Source organism: Gavialis gangeticus, unplaced genomic scaffold, assembly GCF_001723915.1.
Source record: "Gavialis gangeticus isolate Ggan-Ray unplaced genomic scaffold, GavGan_comp1, whole genome shotgun sequence".
NCBI lineage: Eukaryota > Metazoa > Chordata > Crocodylia > Gavialidae > Gavialis > Gavialis gangeticus.
In genome coordinates this window covers 38,747,879-38,770,091 of record NW_017728994.1, presented here as the reverse complement: position 1 = coordinate 38,770,091, position 22,213 = coordinate 38,747,879, and the positions used below count along the sequence as shown (strand labels likewise).

The 22,213-nt window shown below is 39.3% G+C and overlaps 1 protein-coding gene across 1 annotated transcript in view; it reads right to left on the bottom strand.

Moving 5' to 3' along the window:
- The window catches only part of TNKS2 (tankyrase 2), a gene marked incomplete at its 5' end in the record, with an annotated part of 74,888 nt that overhangs the window by 17,854 nt on the left and 34,821 nt on the right, over positions 1 to 22,213 (bottom strand). The window contains 13 exons of the mRNA XM_019502601.1: positions 1,162 to 1,259; positions 4,692 to 4,812; positions 8,100 to 8,182; positions 8,892 to 9,144; positions 9,841 to 10,029; positions 10,771 to 10,880; positions 13,368 to 13,587; positions 13,968 to 14,133; positions 16,206 to 16,351; positions 16,852 to 16,931; positions 17,694 to 17,865; positions 20,199 to 20,277; positions 20,361 to 20,452. Of these exons, the coding sequence (XP_019358146.1) occupies positions 1,162 to 1,259; positions 4,692 to 4,812; positions 8,100 to 8,182; positions 8,892 to 9,144; positions 9,841 to 10,029; positions 10,771 to 10,880; positions 13,368 to 13,587; positions 13,968 to 14,133; positions 16,206 to 16,351; positions 16,852 to 16,931; positions 17,694 to 17,865; positions 20,199 to 20,277; positions 20,361 to 20,452 (1,809 nt within the window). The remainder of the gene's footprint in view (positions 1 to 1,161; positions 1,260 to 4,691; positions 4,813 to 8,099; positions 8,183 to 8,891; positions 9,145 to 9,840; positions 10,030 to 10,770; positions 10,881 to 13,367; positions 13,588 to 13,967; positions 14,134 to 16,205; positions 16,352 to 16,851; positions 16,932 to 17,693; positions 17,866 to 20,198; positions 20,278 to 20,360; positions 20,453 to 22,213) is intronic.

Here is a 22,213-nt window from a genome sequence, read left to right as displayed (position 1 = left end):
ACTCCAAGGCCTCTGGGCTTAGGGCTTGCACGTAGGATGCTTGCCACGGATTTGGAAATATCTGAAGCCTCAGGCTGAAGAGTCTGGGAGGTAAGATACTTACTGCTGGTAGTGCCACAGACTTGAATGACTGAGCTCTACTTCATGAACAGAATTCGGAACAGATTTTGCCGATTTTGCCTGAGACACAAATGCTGCTTAGACATGGAACTGGCCCCCACAAAACACCCCTCAAATAAACCAGTGCTTTACTTTAAGCTTGGTGTGCCCTGATGCCAAGCACAGCACATGCCCAGAAGAGGCACTGTCTTAAGTTTGACCTGGCTCACCTGTCTGTAAAGATTGCACACTTCAGTGGGCCTTTTTGGCACTTTTACTTAACAGCTCTTTGAATCAGCTTTAGATAAAAGCACTAAAAGCCCTGCTGAAGCGCCCAATCTATACAGACACTGGGTTTTTTCATGTCTGTCAGCAGCCAAAATTAAAAAAAAAAAAGTGTAGTTTCCCCATCAGCATGTCTGTACAATACAGGGCATGCATTTTATAGTTATGCTCAGGGTTGGCAGCATTTAATCAACTGCATACATGGTTTCCATTACTGAGCACATGCTGCTTTTTGCAGCATTTTAGCAACTGACAAATGTATCTAATGAGGTTTCCTTGTACACAAAAGTAAGATAAGGGGCTTTCCCTTCCCCATGCTGATTTGGGAGAAAAAAACCTCATCTTGTAATTGATTAAATATGGTAGTTCTCAATTTACATTAGTTTGCCACTCTTCAACTGATTGTGTTTACTTAAGAATTCTGTACTGTGAAATACTTCAACTCCTGAGGAGAGAATACAGAGGAAGTAATAAATGATTAGAATCTAGCTCTGGAATACAGGAAAATGGCTACATTTCTCTGTTGAAGAAATAACCTCTCCAGGTGAAGACAAGCTAAGTTAACTAGTGGTGACGTATGTTGGAAAGGCAAATAAGTTATAACAATGGACAGTGGAACAGCACAGATAAGAAGGAAAATGGCAGCGTCTTGATGCAAGTTTTAAATCATTATGCTCGGCAACTTATCAGTGTATTACTACATAGTTCAGGAACAATCTGTCTATCCCATTCTTTTGTCACTGGCACTTCATGGAGAGACTAGGGAGCAGCACATACCTCCTCCTCCACTGATTGAAATTCCTTATCTTCAGGAGACAGATCTATGAGAATTGTTCCACTCCCAGAAGTATTCAAAGTGAGATATGGGTTAAGACCTATGAATACCATGAACATAAGAGTTTCAGATACAGATTTAAGAAAACAAAATTAAAAACACAAACAGCTCAATATGAGACACCATTTAGAGATAGAGGCAAGGGGGAAAAATCTCTATTTGTGGTTTAAAACTTTGCAATTTAAAATTAAGATGAGACTTAAGTCCCATTTCTGCTGCTCTTCTAGCATCTTAAGCGCCTTATATTTTAGTGTTTTAAAAAAAAAAAATCAAGTTTGCAAGATATCTTTAGAAGAGCAGAATTACAAAAGGCTCAGCCCTGGGTATACGCTGCCTAGCTGAAGACAGGCAGAACTTCCAGTTTCTAAATGCACTGGTCCCCAAGGCATCCGGAGATGGCCAATTGCATAAGCCAACTTCTCTCACCAACCCAAGGGCTTATGCATCTCCCTGGACCTCCAAGTCCCTTAGTCAATTTAGCGATGATCAGAATGCAGATTTACTAAGCCTGACAGCAATATGTTCAAAATATACTGCATTGCTTCACGCACATTACTACTCCAAACTGGAAACAGGGTAGCACATACCCAAACCTGAATGGACACTGTTGGCACAGGGTCCAGTTGGGAGTAGAATGCACAGACTCAAAGTAGCACCTCAAGTTTTCCCGTTTCCTTCACTTTGTCTGAACTCTTGCTAGCAGAAAAAACTAGTATACATACACATTTGAGCATCTCTGCAGTAAAAAAGACATGTCTTGCTAAATATGGCTCATTCTAGATGACATAAGTAATTTTTCTTGCTCAGACCATGAATTTTCCTGTATCAGATGGGCAGGAGTACACAAAAGTGCCTAGAACATGCTGATTCAATCATCTCATGCCAAATTGCATATGTCCAACTTGTGTATGTTGCAGAAACTACACACACAGTCCTGGGCATGATAGCATCTTCTGCCCATAGGCATCTCTTTGTGCACTGCTGTAACATACTGAGGCAGAAGGACTATGGATGATGTATTCCTGATAAGGCTGCCACACTGTTCTTGGCAGATACCTGGACTATTTGAGACAGTACTACTGAAATCCAGTCACTGTGATCATTGCAACCAGATCCTCTGTGTAAAAGGTACCACAAACCTCTGGTATTAAAGCTGAAGGAAACATACACAGGATAAACTGACACTTGAATTGCAAGCCCTGACCTCTGCACAGGAACATGCCTGCCACACGGAAATAATTGGGTCATCTATCTCATCCACCACTTCAGTAGGCAAGTATTTCTACCTCAAAACTTGGAGCAGAATAGGAATGAAGGTGGCACTGACAAAAGTGTAAAAGCAGTCCTCAACCCCAGGAAGACAGAGCCTGATGCTAATTCTTCAAAGACAATTTTTTGTAGGAAAGCTCTGAATTTGCAAATAAAGACAGTGGGATTTAATACAGAGGCTGTTGCCAGTTCTTTATCAGGAATTACATGCAAGTTGGAATGGGGATGTAAAAATAGAGCCAGATGTGCTCTAGGCGGTTTTGTAAAATGGCCTGCCCAGGATATACTAGCAGGTGGCTACAGATAGATACTGAGGGTCTTGGTAGCAAGCTGCACCTCAACACAGGGTATTCCACCAGCACTTTCTGCCACAAACCTGTATGTTTTAAAGGAGTCAGTTAATACTTTTCAAAGTACCTGCACTCTGCTGAAAGCCCTGAACTCACCGGTCTGAGGTTGGAACCCAACAAGTTATGTAAAGGGTGTAGGAACAAGAATCTTTGACTTAAGGAAAGCTTCAAAATAAAACTCCAAAAGAAAGTGCATGAAACAGTGTCTATATTGTATCTAGGGAAGGGTGCCAGAATACTAGTATGAATGCATGGAAGCACCAGAACCCTAGGGACTAGAAACAAGAGCTTAATCACTAAAATAAACAAGGCTTTGAAGCACTGCACTGAAATATTGAGGTAAGGTAGTGAGCAATTATAGATGGAAATAAAGGCCTTTTAAGGCAAGAGAGTAAGGGCATTTTTACATGCATTTCTGACACGCGAGCGATGCTAATTAAAAGCACCTGGCACCACATTGGGAACACATGCATCAGAGGCGCAGTGCGCCTCCATGCTGAGAAAATGGCAGCAGTGCACTCTGAACTAAAGCGCATCAAATGTGTTTTAGCTCAAAGTGCACCACCACCATTTTCTCAGTGCAGAGGTGCGCTAATATACATATGCGAAGTGTGAGGCTGCCAGAGTGCGTCAATTTATGTTCTCCAGCAGACTCGATTAATTGAGTCTGCTCCAAAATGCTGGATTTCCAGTCTGTCAGAGCAGGCTCTCCGCATGTGTGCAAGTGCTCTAAAAGTCCTCAAAATCTTCAGAGCTAGGGAAACTATCAGAACTAGGCTTCCAAAGGGCCATTGATACTGGGCTGGACTGGCAAATTAAGAGTTACAGCTCCTGCCTAGGACGCTGAATGCAATTTTTTAAAAATGAGTTATTAAAGGTCCAGGTAAATAGTCATTACTACTACAGCTCTTAAAGGCAAGAAGTCATTTTAGGGCTTGAGAAATTGCACCTCTCTCATTGCTAGGGAGCCCAGACTTCAGAGTGAAAATTCACAGATGGTGTCTTTAGAGAAATAAATCCTAGCAATTCTAACTAATTTATTCTACTGCTATGAAACCCAGCAAGACAATAGCAGCCAGTGTTTCTGCAAGACAGGAAAAAAAAATAGCATGCTCTTTTTTGTTTTCTCTGCAGTCATAGTTAAATGAAGCATGCTATTCCCAGGATTGTGCTGGCATCAATGCAGCACAAATAAAAGATTTTAGCATAAAACTCAGTACAAGCTGAAGCCACTAAACAAAGCAGCTATGTTAATTTCAGCTCCACTGGAAACATGGACTATACTTTTTAAGAAAAAAAATTAAAACTCCAGTCATTCTTCTGAGAAAATGAACACAGTGCCTCCAACAAAGTGTGACAGCATGAACAGTAATTGTATTGAGACCCCTGGAATCTTTTATCACGAGATGCTACATCACCTATGTTAGGCACTGTACACTGTTTGTACAGCACACTGTAATACAGCAGGGGCCTTCATCCAGCACTACAGTTTAAGTGCTGTGCTAATTCAAAAAAATAAAATAAATATGGTCCCAATTCCAAAAAGCTTATAAGTCACCTGCTGCAAAAAACTGAAGTCAATACAGACTATGCTCATGACAATGTATTAAAAAAGGTACTAGGTACTAAATACAAAATATTAAAAATTGTTTTGAATTTAGTACCTTTATCACCAAAAAATGCTCTCACTTCAGCTGAATGAAACTTTGGTCATATATTGCCAGTGAGCACCATTTTATATTTGATTGGTATACATTCCACATTTGTTTTATAGTTGTATCACCAACTTTTTTAACATGATAAAGGCCTCTGTTAAAGGAGTTGCATTTTATCTTGAATCAGTGAAAACATACCTTGCTGTCCAGAAATCAATCTTTCAACGCCTTTGATTATTTTATGTCTATGACCATAAGCATTGATTCCAATTTCCTTTAATTCTTTGTGTCCCATTTCAACCAATACATCCAATGTTATCTAGAGCAAAGAACAATATTATTAGTTTAGATTGCTGCATACATTTTAATGAACACTTAATAGTAGTGTTCAACTAAATGCAAATAATTCAAAAGAGAATTAACAGCATAAAGTATCCAAGTGGCATAATGTTAAATCTAAAACAGAAATGTGCAGACACGTTAGCAAGCCGATTAGAAAAACAAAAACGTAAGGAGTTTTAACATAAATGTATTAAATTAAAATCAGAAGTCACAGAAATGTAGGGCTAGATGTGACCTTGGCAGGCGGTCTAGTCCTTCCCTTGCTCTGAGGCAGGACCAATTGTACCTACAACTATGTGACAAGATCTTTGTCTCATCCATTATTGGAACAGAATGGATATCACACAACTTCCCCAGGTAAGTTTTAGTGTGCAATTATTCTTATACTTACTAATTCAACTTTCTTTTGTTGTAAATTAAAGCAATTATTTGTCTATCATCAGGAGAACTATTCACTATCCCCTTTATAATGAACTGTAACGTATTTTATTAACTGTTTCCCCCTTCCTAAACTAAACCAACCTAATTCATTCCACTTCTCACAGTTCATATTTTTTAAACTCTTATGACTTTTGTTTGGTCCCTCTAGACTTCCTTCATTTTGCCCAATTTTTTTCCCGGAGCATGGTGTTCAAAGCAAGACAGTGTGCTCCAGCTAGGGCCTCACATGGCTGAGCAGGGAAGCATTACTGAGGACAATCTTGTTAAAACAGAATGACATTGCCTTTTTGGCAACAAGTAACACTGGTTGCACTCTGAATGTTTTAATGACACTTCTCCCTGGCTTTGCTTCTCTGATTTTCCTTAAAAAGCTATTTATGCTATTTGAAAGCAAAAAGACAACAGGGATGAATATAACCAATACAGTGCTAGGAATCATTAGGAAAGGAACTGAAAACTAAACAGGAATCATCACCATGATGATATATAACTTTTATATAAAAGTTGTTGTACATTCACATCTTAAGTACTGTAATTACTCAATTCCAAGATGAGGTGTGTCCCTTTTCCATGTCCTTTTACATGGGGGGAGGAACCATTGTCCTGAATTTGAGTGCCTCCTGCTCTCCTGCCACCTCTCCCTGCCCCGCCGCTTATCCTCAATTGTAAGAAATAACGGCCATAAGTCGTTGGAGAGTAGGTTTAGATTAGACATCTGTAAGAACTACTTCACAGTTAGGGCGGCTAGGATCTGGAACCAACTTCCAAGGGAAGTGGTGCTGGCTCCTACCCTGAGGGTCTTTAAGAGGAGGCTTGATGCCTACCTAGCTGGGATCATTTGAGCCCAGTTTTTTTTTTTCTCCTGCCCTGGCAGGGGGTTGGACTTGAAGATCTATAAGGTCCCTTCTGACCCTACTTCTATGATTCTATGACTTTGACTCAGGGCACAGAGCACATGGTAACTCTGGTACTGGCCAAGCCATACAGTAGTGGCAATGACAGGCAGCTCTGGCAACCCAGGGCCGGAGCTCCTGCTGCTGCAAACTCTAGTGTATGGTGTGGCTGGAGCCTGAGCTACCACATGGTCTGCATCCCAGATCAGAATGGGACCAGAACTATGACGGATGGTAAGTGGCTGTGGGGGGTGAGGCTGCAAGGGATGAGGGGCACAGGACCAGGAGCTGCAGGACAGGCAGGCAGCAGGGGGTGCAGATGGTGGGGTGGGTGGGGGCACAGGATAGGATTCAGGCAAATGCCCTCATTCCTGCAAGCTATTGCTTTCCCTGTTGTAGCAGTGGAGGGGATGGAGGAAAAAATTAAAATGACCTCCACCCCCCAAATAGTTAAGATTCTATTCATGGAAAATAACAACAAATTTTATAAACTGTCCATGTGTAGAATCTAATTATTTGGGGGTTGTCTTAACTTTGAAGTTGTCTTGGATTCAGGTAAATGTGGTTCTGATCGCTCCATCTCAAAAGGATATAGACCTAGAAAAGTTCACAGAAAGACCAGAAACAAGGTGTTTTTTGGTGGCATCTTTTACTGAACCAACTATCCAGTTGGAAAACACGTTAGACAAATTTTTGAGTACCAAAAAACAAAACAAAAAACCTTGCTTCTCACATATTTCGTGGGCTATCACAGTTACAGCAGCACTCCACTCCTACTACAGAGTAATGTAACAAAGATAATTGTATGAAATGGCTTCCATGCAAGAAGACAATGAAAGAACTAAGACATTTTAGCTTGGACTAAAGACTGAGGCAGGATATAGTAGAGGTTTACAGAAATCACAAATGATGCAGAAAAATTGAATTGAAAACAAGTGCTAAGTCTCATAAAACAAAACCTAGGGGGAGCTTGGTGAAATTATCAGAGAGGAGGTTTCAAACAAACAAGAGGAAGTACTTTTTTTACTTGTGTATAAAAAAGCAAATGTGTAATTAACTTGTGGAACTCACTGTCACAGGCAATTGTGGAGGCTGAGACCAATAGCTTAACTGGATTCAAAAAGAGATTAGACAAATTTATGAAGGATAGGTCCATCAGGGACTAATAAAAAAAAAAGTCAGGCTTAGGACACTCCTAAACCTTTGACTGATGGTAACTTGGAAGGGTAAAGGGAATGGATTGCTTTGTGTGTTATGTTCTTATAGTCTTCCTCTAAAGTAGGGGTGGACAATCTGCAGCACATGTGCCATAAGTGGATGGACAACTTGTGTGTGGGGCACATGACAGATCAGGGAATAGCTGAATGCAGAGCAGCAGATTAGGCAAGGAGCTGGAAGCAGTGTGATCGATCAGGCAGGGCAAGGGGTCAGAGTGGTACTTGGTGAGGGCACATGGCCTAATTTGTGACACCTGCCAAAAGGTTGGCCCCACTGCTGTAAAGCAGTGATTCTAAGCCAGGGTGATGGGGTACTCTGGGGTGTTGCAAGATCCTCTGAAGGCTGCCCCAAGGTGCGAGGAAACAAATCAGAGGAAAAAAAAGTGGAGTCTCAGGCTTGTCCCTGCCTGGCCAATTCCCTGCCCCACAATGACCAGCCCCTCTACAAGAAGGTAAGCACTGTAATATATACATTAGTTTTTTTAACTGGGTGCTGCCCAATACACAAAAGCTATGGAGGGGCTGTCTTGAATTGAAAATGGTTGAGAACCACTGCAATAAGGCATTTGATCACTGTCAGTGACAGCAGACAGGGCTAGATGAATTTTTGGCCTGACCCAGTAAGTACGACAGCCTTAATGCTATAATCCCTAGCAGAGTCCTGTCATTCCTCCTTTTTAGGCTGCAAAGTGGTGCACAGAAATACTACTTACCTGCTCTCTTTCAAATATGTCAATCAGATGTTCAAGTCCAAGATTCCTCACAAATTGATTTATACTAAAATCTACACCTGGAACTGAACATAACAGCTTATAAGTTACATTCATAACTGTACTTTCTACAATGCTACGAATTATACTGTTGCAATAAGGGGAAATACAAGAATTCTTAAAAAGTGAACAAGCAAACCAACTTGTGAACATTAAAAATAAATAGTCAAATTCCTAATGTGACAATTATTGTTTCTCGTGAAACCCAACCAGAATGTGCTAGGCTCTTTAAAAAATAAAAAGGCAACTCTTCAGCAACCAATACTGTATTTCTATATAGTGAACAAAAGCTACATAAGCAACCTTCTCAAGACTGCTAATTTAAAAGCAATTGTTTAGAATCCAGAAATTAATTGTTTACAAAAAGTCTATACTAATAAAAGTATTGATAAACTTGATTTCTAGCAAAAAAAAAATTCTTATTTACCAGTAAGAAGGTTGCAAAGGGGGGGAGGGGTGTGTGCGTATGGAATTGAAGACATTTTAAAGGTCTCCAAAAACATGGAACTTTTAGACCTCACTCATCACATTAAACTTGGAAAAAACACAGAACGAATGGGGATATAAAACAGAACTAGAAATTCTGTTGACAATTAAGGAATACCTAGAAAACCCACTCAAATTATATAAAAACACTGAAAATCTTCTCAATGAATGATGAATGAATGAAGCCCATTTCCACGGAATACCTTAAACAATTTAAGAGGCAATAATTCATATCTTAGAACAACTCACCTTCTTTTTTTTCTAACATTGTAGCCCCTTCTGCACCATTTGTAGCAACAACAGATGGGAGTTCAGAAAAGCTACCAGACAAGTTGTCAAGGCTACTAGCAGCTGACAAGTTGGATGGGCTGGATGGAACGGAAGACAAGGGTTCAGCCGTGGGTCCCGTAGTTTGAGATACATTTATAACCTGAGGTTTGTAACAAGATGGCAATGCAGAAAGAGGCATGGCTGCTGTCAACAGTGCGCTAACATCGTCTGCCTAAATATCAAAAGACAGTTCATTAAAATGAAGAAAAACTTTCTATTCAAAGATTTTCCTAGAAAAAAAGCTAATGCTAAGTATCACATTTCAACTAATTTGCAACTGAGTTTTTATAGAAATATTTTTCTACTTTAAAAAGCTCTAAACAAAAGTCTACCATGCACCAAGATTTAATCCTTTTTTGCTATTTCTAAAAACTTGCATACGGTTACACACACAAGACAACAAAACTTATTACTCATTTACTTAAGGTTCAGCATTTGATTGCATTAGAATAACATCTTAAACAGTCACGTCTAGTATTATAAAATGGGAAGGATATTATAACTTATAAAATTTGTTTAAATTTTACTGCTAAAGCAATTTTCGTGGTCTAAGTGTCAGGCAAAATAACTATTATAAGCAAGATGTAGAAGTACTAAGTCTAAATTCTGGAACAAAATTAACCATTGATTTTCTTTCTTCATTATGCAATTACAAGAGTTTTATAGCAGTCTTAAGCTACAGAACAGAAAAAGTAGATAAATGAAAGTGTATTAGGCCTTTGGAACCAAGCCTGTATAAACACTAGAGAATCCAAAGTGTTCACAAATTGCACAGAAGCTCACTTTTTAAAATTTGGTGCCAGGAAAAAAGCTGAGCAGCCATTAACAGCAGCTAACCACAGATCTCCCCGAAGATCCCATCACTTACAGTGACCAGGTCTAAAGGTGTTTGTCCTTCTTGGTTTTTCAGAGTAGGATCAGCCCCATGTGCCAATAACAAGGCACAAAGTTGTGTCCTTCCTTTCTGGGCTGCTTCATGCAAAGGTGTGAAAGCCCATTTGTCTGTAGCATTCACACAGGCATTATACTTTATAAGTAAAGCTGCTACATCTACATGCTGGAAAATAAAATATCCTGTTACGTTCTGGAATGCTAATTTAATATCTTGTATCCCTCAGAATTATTATACACACCTTTGTGTAACTTTTCATCTGATTTTCCTAGAACTGATCTGAATTGTAATATGAAAAAGTAAACTCTCACAAAACAGAAGAGCTTAGTCCTAACGTACCAATGTACAATTAAGGCATTTTCTTCTGTAAACACAGAGATGGGACCAAATCATAACTCCAAATTTGAACTTCTTTGAGGTGGGGGTACTTTAATTCAGATCCCTGGCTCTAAATGGATTTAAACTATTTTGATTCCAGGCTGGTTCCAAATACAGAAGGGTCCCATTTTATGTTTTGGGTTCACATATAGCTGAAATCTTACAAAGATCAGTCACAGAAGTTAAAAACCTCACCGGTGATATTCTAGCAGCATGCATACAGGAAAAACAAATTTACAAGATGTCTCCAGAACTGCTTGATTTTACAAGTTTCTGAATGACCCTTTCAAGCACAATACATTCCAACAATGTTTTCACAAATTTAAAGTCCCCACATTTGCAGTTGGCTAAGTGTGTGATCAAGTTATAAGTTTTAATTACAAATGAGATTAAAAAAAAAACTTAGGTTTTTATATAAACAGATACTCAAACAAACCACATCATTCACATGAATAAAAGCAGCATCTCATTCCTGTTTTTAAAGCTTTAATTTTTTTCCAAGAAGGTAAAAGGATAAAAGGCACTTACCCCATAAGATGCTGCATTATGTAAAGGTATCAGACCTCCTTTATCCTGTGCATTCACATCAGCTCCATGTTGTAACAGGTACTCTGCAACCTCCAAATTGTTGTAACCAGCTAACACGTAATAAAGGAAGAGAGAATATAGAAGTCCTCAGAGAAACCAGTGTCATAGTTATACCAAGTTCACTTGGTTGTTTTTAACCATATTGGGATAGCAAGCTCACCAAAAAAGTGGCCAATTCCACTTTGTTCACAGAATTCTTGGACTATTCTCAATGCTAGTTGAAGACATTTAGTTATGGGTTAAATGAGTATTATGCCAATCTATCACATGATTTTAATATATAAATAACTAAAACATAAGGAAAAAAACAACGTCTTTGAAAATCATGGCGTGAACAGCCTGCACTTATAGACTTCTGATTCTGAGTATAAAGCTTTTCCATGGCTAGGGCTCAAGCTGCTAATATTGCTGCTGCTGTTTGGCCAGTGCAGGTCAAGGTGGCCCATGGCAACACGGAGGAGGGAACACAGAGGAGATCATGTGGTACGGGGGAGGAACAGGGTGTCCAGGGAAAACCACAGAGTAGTAGGGAATTGCTGACTCTAGCTCGGGCTCCAGTTTGGAACTGGAAACTCCGGTTTAGACCCAGCCAGGGGTGGGAGCCGCCGCTGCTACCTGGCTGGGGCTGGGGCAAGAGCTGCAGCAGGGAGAACAAGTAGCTGGGTTCATGGGGCAGGCAGGGGGGCTCAAGGGATGCCTGTCAAGCTGCCTGTTCCCTCACTGAAATGGGGGAGAGGGAGGTGGGGGAGACAGACGGACATGAACATAATCTTCCACATAAAAAATCTAATTATGGGGGAGCACAGGCATCTTAAATTCAAACTCATCTTTGATTCAGTTGTGATGGTCAGAAACAAAGGTGTTAATGAGCAACTTACAGCAAAAAAAAAAGATTTCCCTCTTGAAAGCATCTGGTAATGGCATATAGTTAACATTACGTAAGGCAAAGCTTGCAAGATTGTTTCCCACAGACATATCCTCTCAGTGAGAAGCATAACTGTAATGTAAAAATTAACTGTCTGTACCAATTGTAAGACTAACATGGGCCCCAAGAAGCAGAACTAGAAAACAAAACTGCAAATTTAGCTAATCTAACAATTTTTGCTTAAAGGTCAGTAGAATTAACAAACCTGACCACAAGGTATAATTAACACATTTCAAAAATTCCAAGCGGGTTGCACTTAGGTGGGGAAAAATGCTAATCTCAGACCCCAAAGTGATGTGGTGTGATTTGCTTATTGGGTAAACCCAAGTTTAGGCAGTAACCTATTATAATAATTTCTAACACCTTTTAACCCCATAGGGTAAACAGCTGTAGGGCAAGATTGTGAGTGGCTCTAAAGCCAACCGATTAGCACAGGACAGGATATAACAGAACATGCACGTCAGGTGACCAGCAGGAAGGACAGAACAGAATGTTCATTGCTGTTCCAAGGCTGGACTCCAGACTCCCAGTGTGAGCAAGGACCAGATCCTGACTGAAGGACCTTCCCCAGTGCTCCCTCCAACAGCATCCGACTTTGCTGGATCAACTTGATGTGTACCTGGTGCTAAGGGACTATCGATAAATTGCTAACCAAATGGGAACTCTTTGTCAATTTGTCTGTCTGTTTTTATTATTAGTGCAAATTTTTAACTTTTATTCCTACATTGTCTGTTTATTAGCTTAACCTTTTTATTAACTGTTATATGTGTAAACCATATTTTGCTGTTTAAACATATTTTTGTTGCTATTTTGCTGCTATAAGTAAAATTTGTCTTTACTGTTAAAAGTGAAACTTGTCTTTGCTTCACTCCCAGCTCTGCCTCCTCGATCCTGAACCAAACAGCCCAGTAGCTGATACAGTTGCAGCACCCAGCCAGCCTGCCACCAAACTGATACACTCACAGTGCCCTGCTGGCCTGTGACATTCAGTAAATATGGTAATTTAATGGGCAAAGCAAAGATTGTCTATTAACTTCTTACTAGGCGTTTTAATTGCCTTAAAAAATATTTAAGCATTAGATGTCTCAACCACATGCAAAATCACCTCACTTAAGTCCTTTTCTCTTCATTCCTTAAATCCTCTGGAATGGAAACCTGTGGTAGGTTTTGGGCAGTCAGAAAGTTTGAAATTGTGACTGTCAGTGGGATTTACCTGTCTGTCCCCTCTCCCATGTAAAATCTAGGGTCTGGAACACTGAAAAGATAACAACAGTTCCTGTGTCTGAGCATAAGGTTGGGCAACAGAAGCTCTTCTCTGCCTCCTAAGATCACAGAAGCTAACTTCACTAAGGGAAAATTGGGCTTTACTCATTTGACTAATAGAAGTGCTGGTGCCCTTTGGAAAGAACAGCCTAAATATGCTCCTTATCATAATGTAGAGAAATAGTGACTGATTTAAGTGATGGGAGCACAGAATCTCAGTTCCACTAACAACAATGCATGATGGTGCTCATTCTAGTAAGACTCACCAGTCAACACAGTTACAATACAACATTTTTTTTTAATGAACCTGATAAAATCAGCTGCATATTTGGAAGTTAAAAGCTCTAACCTGCCAAATGTAGTGGTGTTGAGTGTCGTCCTTGGGTATCACGACAATTCACGTTGTCAGGTGAACACAGCTTTTTTACTCGGGCCAAACACCCTTTCTTGGCAGCATCTAGCAAAGCTGCATCTCCTCTAAGCAGGTCCTGAATATCTGTATCACCATCTTTAACAAGATCCAAAGGAGTATTTCCATCTCTGTTTTTCTTCGTTGGGTCAGCCCCATGCTGTGAACATAAAAAAAAATCTGGAGGGTGCTGTGTATTCATCTCATTTTTCACAACTTTTTCAAAGCATATATAAGCAAAGTAAGACTTCCTTGTTCTTACACATCTCACTCAATTTATTTCAATTCATGTTCAACCTGTGTATAGAAAAGCTATAATATATCCAAGAGTCCAAAAGACTCAACACAGTGTTTAAAGGAAAAACAATGTTCCTTTTAGCTGTATTTCATTTTTAAAATTTACCTGTTTAATAATTATCAGTTGGAGCCCTCAAAATAAAATGTAGGTTCTTAAAGGAGCCCTGCCAAAATTATTAAAATTAAATGTTTAAATAATGTAAATTCTATTGTTAACCTCCTTCTCCTTAACATGCAAAGTACCTGTAATAGAAGTTTGCAGATCTCATATTTCCCTTTTGCTGCAGCTTCATGTAAGGGAGTGAACTTCCACAAATCAGCTACGTTTACAACTGCACCATGTTTAACAAGGAGTTCTGCTACTTCATAGTGACCATAGGAGCAAGCATTGTGCAATGGGACAAGTCCACTAAAAAACATGATTTAAGCAAACATTTCTTAATACATGTTACGTTTAGGTTTTACATTTTGTATCAAAAGAAACTCTAATTTGCATTTTCAATATTCGATATAAAACAAACCTCGTTCTTAGGAATGACACATACTACCATAAATATTCTACTCTATTGCTGAACATAATTACAGATCTCCTGAACTTCTGAAAAGAAACAGATAAAAATGAAAAGCAGCTATCTATATAGCTAGTGCTACTGTAAGATTAAGGTATTTATTGCATTTCACACACATCTTCCTCAGGAATAAATACTTATTTTTAAACCTTTAGGAAAAGCTGCTCGCTATTTCTCTTGTCAATTAAACTGACAGCATTAACAAAAACAATAATGTACTAATGCCAACAGCTAACATACATACTCTTTAGATGTGAAAAGTGTGAGAAATGAGAAAAATGTTTTTTTTGACTTGCCAGAATTACATGATTCACTTCTTACAAACTATATGCTAGCTATATTTTCAGGTCCTAAAAATACTACAAAACAATATTTTCCTGTGGTATTACACAGATATTCCAAAGAAATAGGAAATGCCTGAAGATTAGACTGTCTGGTGGGTGGCAACTTGGTTTGGGGGTCACATCCAGAGAGTTGTGGTAGATGGGTTGATATCAACCTGGAAGGATGTGGGCAGTGGGGTCCTTCAGGGCTCGGTCCTTGGACCTGTACTCTTCAATGTCTTCGTCAGTGACGTGGATGTGGGCATGAAGTGTACTCGGTCCAAGTTTGCAGATGATACTAAAATGTGGGGAGAAGTGAACACACCGGAGGGCAGGGAACAATTGCAGGCGGACATGGACAGGTTGGAAAAGTGGGCAGAACACAATAGGATGCAGTTCAACGAGGACAAATGCAGAATACTGCATCTAGGGCATAAAAATATCCAGCGTACTTACTGGCTGGGAAGTGAGCCTCTCAGCAGCACAGAAGTGGAAAGGAATCTTGGAGTCACAGAGGACTCCAGGATGAACATGAGTCATCAGTGTGACGAAATCATCAGCAAAGCTAACCACACTTTATCATGTATTAGCAGATGCATGACAAATACTGCCAAGGAGGTGATACATCCCCTCTATGCAGCATTGGTCAGACTGCAGTTGGAGTATTGCATCCAGTTTTGGGCACCGTACTTTAAGAAGGATGTGGATAACCTCGAGAGAGTCCAGAGAAGGGCCATTTGTATCGTTAAGGGTTTTCAGGCCAAGCTCTATGAGGAGAAATTAAGGGACCTGGATCTCTTCAGCCCTCAAAAAGAACGCTGAGAGGTGATCTTGTGGCTGCCTACAAATTCACTGGGGGGGTGCAGCAAGGAACCGGAGATCCTCTGTTCACCAGGGTGCCTCTTGCAGTAACAAGGAAGAATGGTCACAAACTGACAGAGAAAAGATTTAGGCTGGACATTAGAAAGAATTTGTTCACAATTAGGGTGGCCAGAATTTGGAACAGGCTTCTACCTTGGAGGTCTTTAAGAGAGGCTGAATAGGCATTTGTCTGGGGTCATCTGACCCCAGCACTCTTTCCTGCCCAGGGCAGGGGGTCGGACTTGATGATCTGTTGAGGTCCCTTCCAACCCTAGCATCTATGAATATAAGTACAGTAGATGCTCTGTTATCTGGCATCCCCTGGGAATGGGGAATGCTGATTAATCAAATATTTCGGGTAATCAAATGTGCACCATCTGGTGCACTCCCCGGTGTCAGTGTGCTGGGGGACTGGGAGTGGGGGTCCGCACAGGCTGCTTTTTCCTGCACAGGCTGCTTTGCCCTGGGCTGCTGTGGGCCAAAAAAAGTGGCAAAAAAACCTCAGCTCACGGCGGCAAAACAGGAAGTCCCCTGGAAGTGGTACTTCTGATTTCACTGGTGCTGTGTCGCTTGGATGCCGGTTAATAGAGTTTTCTGGCTAATAAAGTGCCGGTTAACACAGCTTTTACTGTATACAGAATATGAACCAACTAGCAGAACTCAAAGGTTTACAACTAACACAAAAAAATCAACCACATCTGCCAAATAAATATAAAATGCGTACTCACCCTTTATCTTTTGCATGAACATCAGCTCCATGCTGAAGAAGATACTCAACTACAGACACCCTATTATATCCTGCTGCAAAGTGCAGCGGTGTGGACTGACGCCCCTCAATGTCCCTGCAGTTCACACTCTGAACCGTACATAACTTCTGTGGAGGCCAAGAACCAAAACATATATCACTATACATATAGCTGACATTCAAACATGCAAATACTAGTTATTCTGCGTATTCTTTAAAAAAAAACACTTCCCCCCCAAAAATAGAAAATTTAGCATCCCTAAATAACACATAGATATAATTTCCCCTGACATTCAGGATAAAGTCAGGATTAATTGCCATAACTTTCATTAGGGGGATTCTGCAACTCCAAGAGCAAAGAATTAAAACAATTCCTTTTCTCTCTTTTAATCCACACCTACGGACAATATTAAGTTTTTTCCAATTAAGAACTGAAGACTTCAGAATTGGCCCACATCAAATTGTTTTTTTTATTAGATGAAACTTTTGCATACCATGAGGGAATCAGGTAAAAATTATGGTTCTATGGTACTTACACAGGAAAGCTTTTTTCTGTTTTAGAAAATATTGTCATGGTTTGACAAGATATGCCCTTGTGCAGATAGCACAAAATACAGTTGTAACCTTACTTTTACAGTGTCTACATCTCCAGCCTTTGCAGCTTCTAGTAATTGTCGATCTGCATCCGAATTACCTAATGGGATGCCTTCTATAAAAGAAATGAAGGTTACTTGTCTCTAATTTAAAAACTTCTTCAGCAAGAATAAGCACTTAAAATCAGACTAAATAGTATTTCAGGAACTGCCCTTTAACACATCTCAAAATATACCAGTCAATTTACCTCACATATAACTCGAACTGTAGCTGGTCGTTGTAACCTGGTACTTACAGGTTTCCAAAGCAATATTACGTTTGCTTTCAGCATTGTTATTTCCGCTATTACGAAATACTGTAGAACCAGTCAATGACATGTTCAGTTTGAGAATTTTAGTGATCCGGATGCTTATTTATTGAGCTTATTACTATTCAGGTTTTTATTCAGTGAAAAATCTGAGAACTGTGTATACCCTCTTAACCTGTGGTCACAAAAGTAAATCAAAAGTGGCCACTATTTACCTTCACTTTACAACAGGTTTCTCCTCAGTGTTTCTTCAACTTGACTCTAGGTGGCAGACCCCACTATGTTAGAATAAACTGCCAATTACTGTAATACAATCCCGGAAGCTGACTACTGTGGGATAATACAAGGGCCGGCATCAACCACAGCAAATGGCGGCAGCAGCACATTACATGCAACTCTGGCTGTAAGAACGAACTCTACTAGACTTACATAAAATCCTGCCATTTTCCTTTTGCAGGTAAGCCAAGCATACAAACTGCCTCTATAATTCATCTCAGTGCTATCCCTTACTGCCTACTGATGCAAGTGAAACAAAACATTACACTATTTTAAACAAAAGTACAGTAGTACCTTGTAGTAGTTGCTGCACACTCTCATTCCCCATTTGCAAAGCTGTGAAACCCTGCAGCGACACAATGGATGGATCACATCCAGAGCTCAACAACAATCTGCATGTCTGAAGATGGCCACAATGTGCAGCTCGATGTAGAGAAGTCTGACCAAGATTATCCAATGCATTAACCTAAAGAGAACAGAGAACCTTAAGAATGTCTTTTGACAGGAATTAAGTCCACCAAAAAGGCCTTATATTCACAAATGATCACATGGAATTTTAGACCAAACATGCTGTCAACAGAGCTGACCTTCAGGCCCTTAAAGAGTATCTTGGTTTTTATTAAAAAAGCAAATTTGATCCCTGTTTCCATGCAAAAATACTCTGTAAAGCATGAAAATGTAATTTAGCCACTAATGGTAAAAGTGATACAGTTGGGCCTCTACATCTGCTGTAACAACAGCTAGTAACAACTGGTGTATGTTGATAGGTGAAGGGCGGGGAATCATTCCATAAAATGAAATCTGTCAAGTTGAGATATGGTGCAGAGAATGATTTTTCTAAACATTTCCCAAAATCTTTAGTTTGGACCTACAGATAGTGGTAAGAAAATAGTGGAAAGGAATCAATGGCAGAAATCAATCCTGACAAAATTTATTCCAACTCTCCAAATTACCAACTTTACTTAGTTTTAGTTCTCACTGAGTTTGGGACACAGCTAGCTGCTACGCTGTAGCTGTGCCAGTCACTGTCACAGCACTATTGCAGGAGGAACACTGATGACAGTCTTCCCTTCTACAACTCCAAAAGCATAAAAGGATGAGAAGTATGATCAAGGTGCTGAGTGCAGTGAAGAATTTTAGGTACTATCAACTGCCTGGTGATCCATTTGTTTCATCAGCTTCTGATGGGAAGCAGCCCAGACCTCTACTTCCACTTACATTATGCAATGGAAGCCTGTTTTCTGTTCACTTCATAAATCAGCCAAAGTAGACCTGCCAGCTTAAAGAGCCAAAAGGGACAAAGCCCTGAATGACTATGCAGTCCACCATGAGACAGAGTGCCCACTCACTACTTGATCAACCCACTGCCTGATGTCCCTACTATCATCCCTGTTGCGAGACAGAACAGCATAGTCTATATAAGGTGCTAGGGAAGAATAAGTTTGGGGAGTTGAGTGATGAGGATAAGGGTAACTTACAGAAGCTTAAGATAACTTTTTCATTAAAAAGAGCCACTGGTCTTGTACTGCAGGGGAAGTTATGTTCAGAATTAAAAAAGCAGCTCTCTCCTCAACACAGAATTTAAACTAGAAGAATATGCAGAATCTCTCTTTGACATTCAACCTTAAGCTACTGATAGCTTTTGAAAAGTACCTGCAGCTTCAGAAGAAAAAATGATTACTAAAAATCCAGTGATGTTAGAGGGATGTTGAACTACTGAAATGTAACTTAGAAAGCATAAAAAGGAAGTTGTTAAAATTCTCTACTGATATACAGAGATGTTCCAAATATTTTTCTTAACCTTACAAGGAGGTTACTGAATTTCAGTAACATACTGGATCTACCCAAAGGCTTCAAATTAAAGGCAGCCCCCACAATAATTAGATTCTACACATGGAAAATTATAGATCTGTTATTATTGGAGGTCATATTAAAAAGTTAGTCTCCCTGACAAGCCAGAGCCCCAACTCTTACTTCCGCCACCTTCTGTGACTGAAGTATGATACAACGGACCTATTTCCATTCTTCTCCTATGCAAAAAAACCCCCAAACCTGACCAAATTACATGTTACAGCAGGTTTGGCAGGCTGTTGCTTGTGACCTAGTACCTGCCATGGGCTGCTAATCTCCATATTCTCCTGTAGAGAGAATAGATGGGAAAAGGTGTGCAGTAGGACCCTGCTCCCTTCCTTGCTGCAGCAGAGTGAATAAACCAAATTAGGCAAGTAGCAGTACCCTGGTGATGTCTCTTCTGTTGCCCTGGCTGCAACTCACTGCCCATTCTCCAAGCTGCAGGGGAGGGGTGTGGGGTGGGGTGGAGGAGGGCAGCTCTGATCTGTGGACCATAATTTGACAACCCCGTTATATAATTTTTGCAGTATATTGACTTCATCTTAATTTTTGCAAAACCATTTCCAGCTCTCTTCATTTTCTCTCTTCATTTAAGATCCAGACCCCTTGCATGTTATTTTCACTCACTGTCTCCTCCTCTCCAGTGCATTCTTCTAGAACAGATTCAATACTCCTACTACATAATAAAGAACTAAATACTTTTTTCATGCACTGTTAATGACAGTATCAGTAATGAGTATAAACTACCCTGTATTCCACATAATGGAAAGTAAAATCACGAAACCTATACAGATAATGCTATATAAGTGTCTGTTTTATATATATATACAAATATGTGTATTTTAAGAAGTAACTGTATAAAATTCACAGGCTTCAGTCAAGTTCAACATTACCTATGTGTTTTAGCATAATCTCAGCAAACAAAGAAAAATAATTAGTATCTCATACCTTCGCTTCATGCTTTACAACCACTTCTACTACATCATTATGAGCTTTTTCTGATGCCACGTGGAGAGGTGTCAAGAAGCTTTTAAAAACAAATTTTTGCAATTAAGTTGTATTCTACAAAATTCCTTCTAATCACTTAAAAGCATTCATAAGAACACTCACTCTTTTGTCTTTTCATTGACGTTGGCTCCTTTTCTCAGCAGTAATTCACATACTTGCTTTCTCTTGGGGTATGGAGATGCAGCTGCACAGTGCTAAATATTATAGAACTGTTGCATTAGTAATGCTCATTAAATATATTTTCTGACTTGTTCATTAAGTGCAAATTAAAGCTAGATTGTACGTTGGGATCTTTATTGTGTGTCAGGATCTATTATAAGACTGACAAAGGCCTATTGGTTGAATGAAACTGCTATATAGGCTCAGGAATGTGTACTATTACTCCCCAATCTAGCATTGAGGCCTCAATTTCTAACTCTTAGAGGTGAAACTACTGAATTGAGAATTAGTAAACTAAAAGTTAACTCAGGAAATGAATAAATAACTGCAGGTAAAGAAGCTAGGTAACAAAAGGAATCACTTTTAAAAGAGACGATAGGATAGAAAGGTATAAGCCCTTTTTTAGCCAACACTGGTTTTTAGATATCTTTAAGGAGATCTACTGCTGCCACAGTTTATGAAAACTATTTTTAAAGGAGCATGTTGCCATGATTTATATTGTACTAAATAACTTATATGGGCTTTTGTTGTCTTATGAACACTGAAAATATCAAAAAGCAAACATATACTCTTTGTTAGTCACATCTATTAAATCAATTTTTCTGTATCCCAACTAGGCTGATCTGTTCAGTGGTAGAGTTATGTAATCACAAAAGCAAGAGTTACTACTTTTACACTTGTGTTATACCTTGCTCCCAGAGGACTGGTAATTCTTAACACACAAAACTAACTATGATTTTACTAAATGGAATATAAAACAAAATGAAAGATAAATATGGGCATGTATATAATAAGGTGACACACTATGGAAATCTCTCACAGAAACTGATCTCAAAGTATTTTAATACAATTAATTTAGCCTCAATACTCATGGGCAAGTGACCACCTTCATTTTAAAGACAAGAAAAATAGGCAGAGATTAATTGACTTGCTCCAAATTACAGTGAATAACTGTAGTGAAGGAAAAAGGACAAACATCTCCATGTTCTTCATCTTGTCTTAACTTCCAAACAACCCTTACTGTAGACCAACAATTAACCACAAGTGTTTATCTCCACCTTGTTAACAGTTCCAGAATAAAAAAAAATTACAACTGTAAGCAGGGGGAGAGGCAATCAGTAGATAAAGAGCTATTGTATATTTAATAAGCTACAAAAAAGGATGCCATGGTTGATACCAAGTCATCCTGCCCCTCCTGCTTGCCCCACCAGGAAGCAGTCTAATTTTAGAGCACAGGGGAGATTCTCATTACTTGGCTGAGTCATGAAGTTTGGTATGAGTGCACCAAGGACTTTAGGATCTTGCAGTTTATGTTCATTACACAGATGGAATAATTATTTGCATAACCTGAATGAGATCCTCAGTGCAAAAAAAAAATATCAATAGGACTATTGCCAGTGAACTGAATGGAACCAACATTTTATATACTATATTTTAATTGAGTATCAGACCACAAAATGTTTTAAGCATGAGGGCTGAATTCTTATACAACTTTTAAATAACTACCTACACTTTTTTAGCTCATTTCTTACAAAAACATATAGGGAAAATAATCTAAATCCAGGCCATTAACACTTGACTAGACTTAAGAGACAAAATTAATTTCTGGTATTCAAAAAGGCACTGGAAGAAACAGGAGTTGGTCCTATATAAACCATGGCTGAATGTGAATAGTGTTTTCAAACAACTATAAATGCTATGATGGGCTTATGAAATTTTACATAATATTATGTCTTCTGTGCTAACCTTTTTTTTTTCTTTACTAACATGTTCACTGTCACTTGACTTTGCCTCCT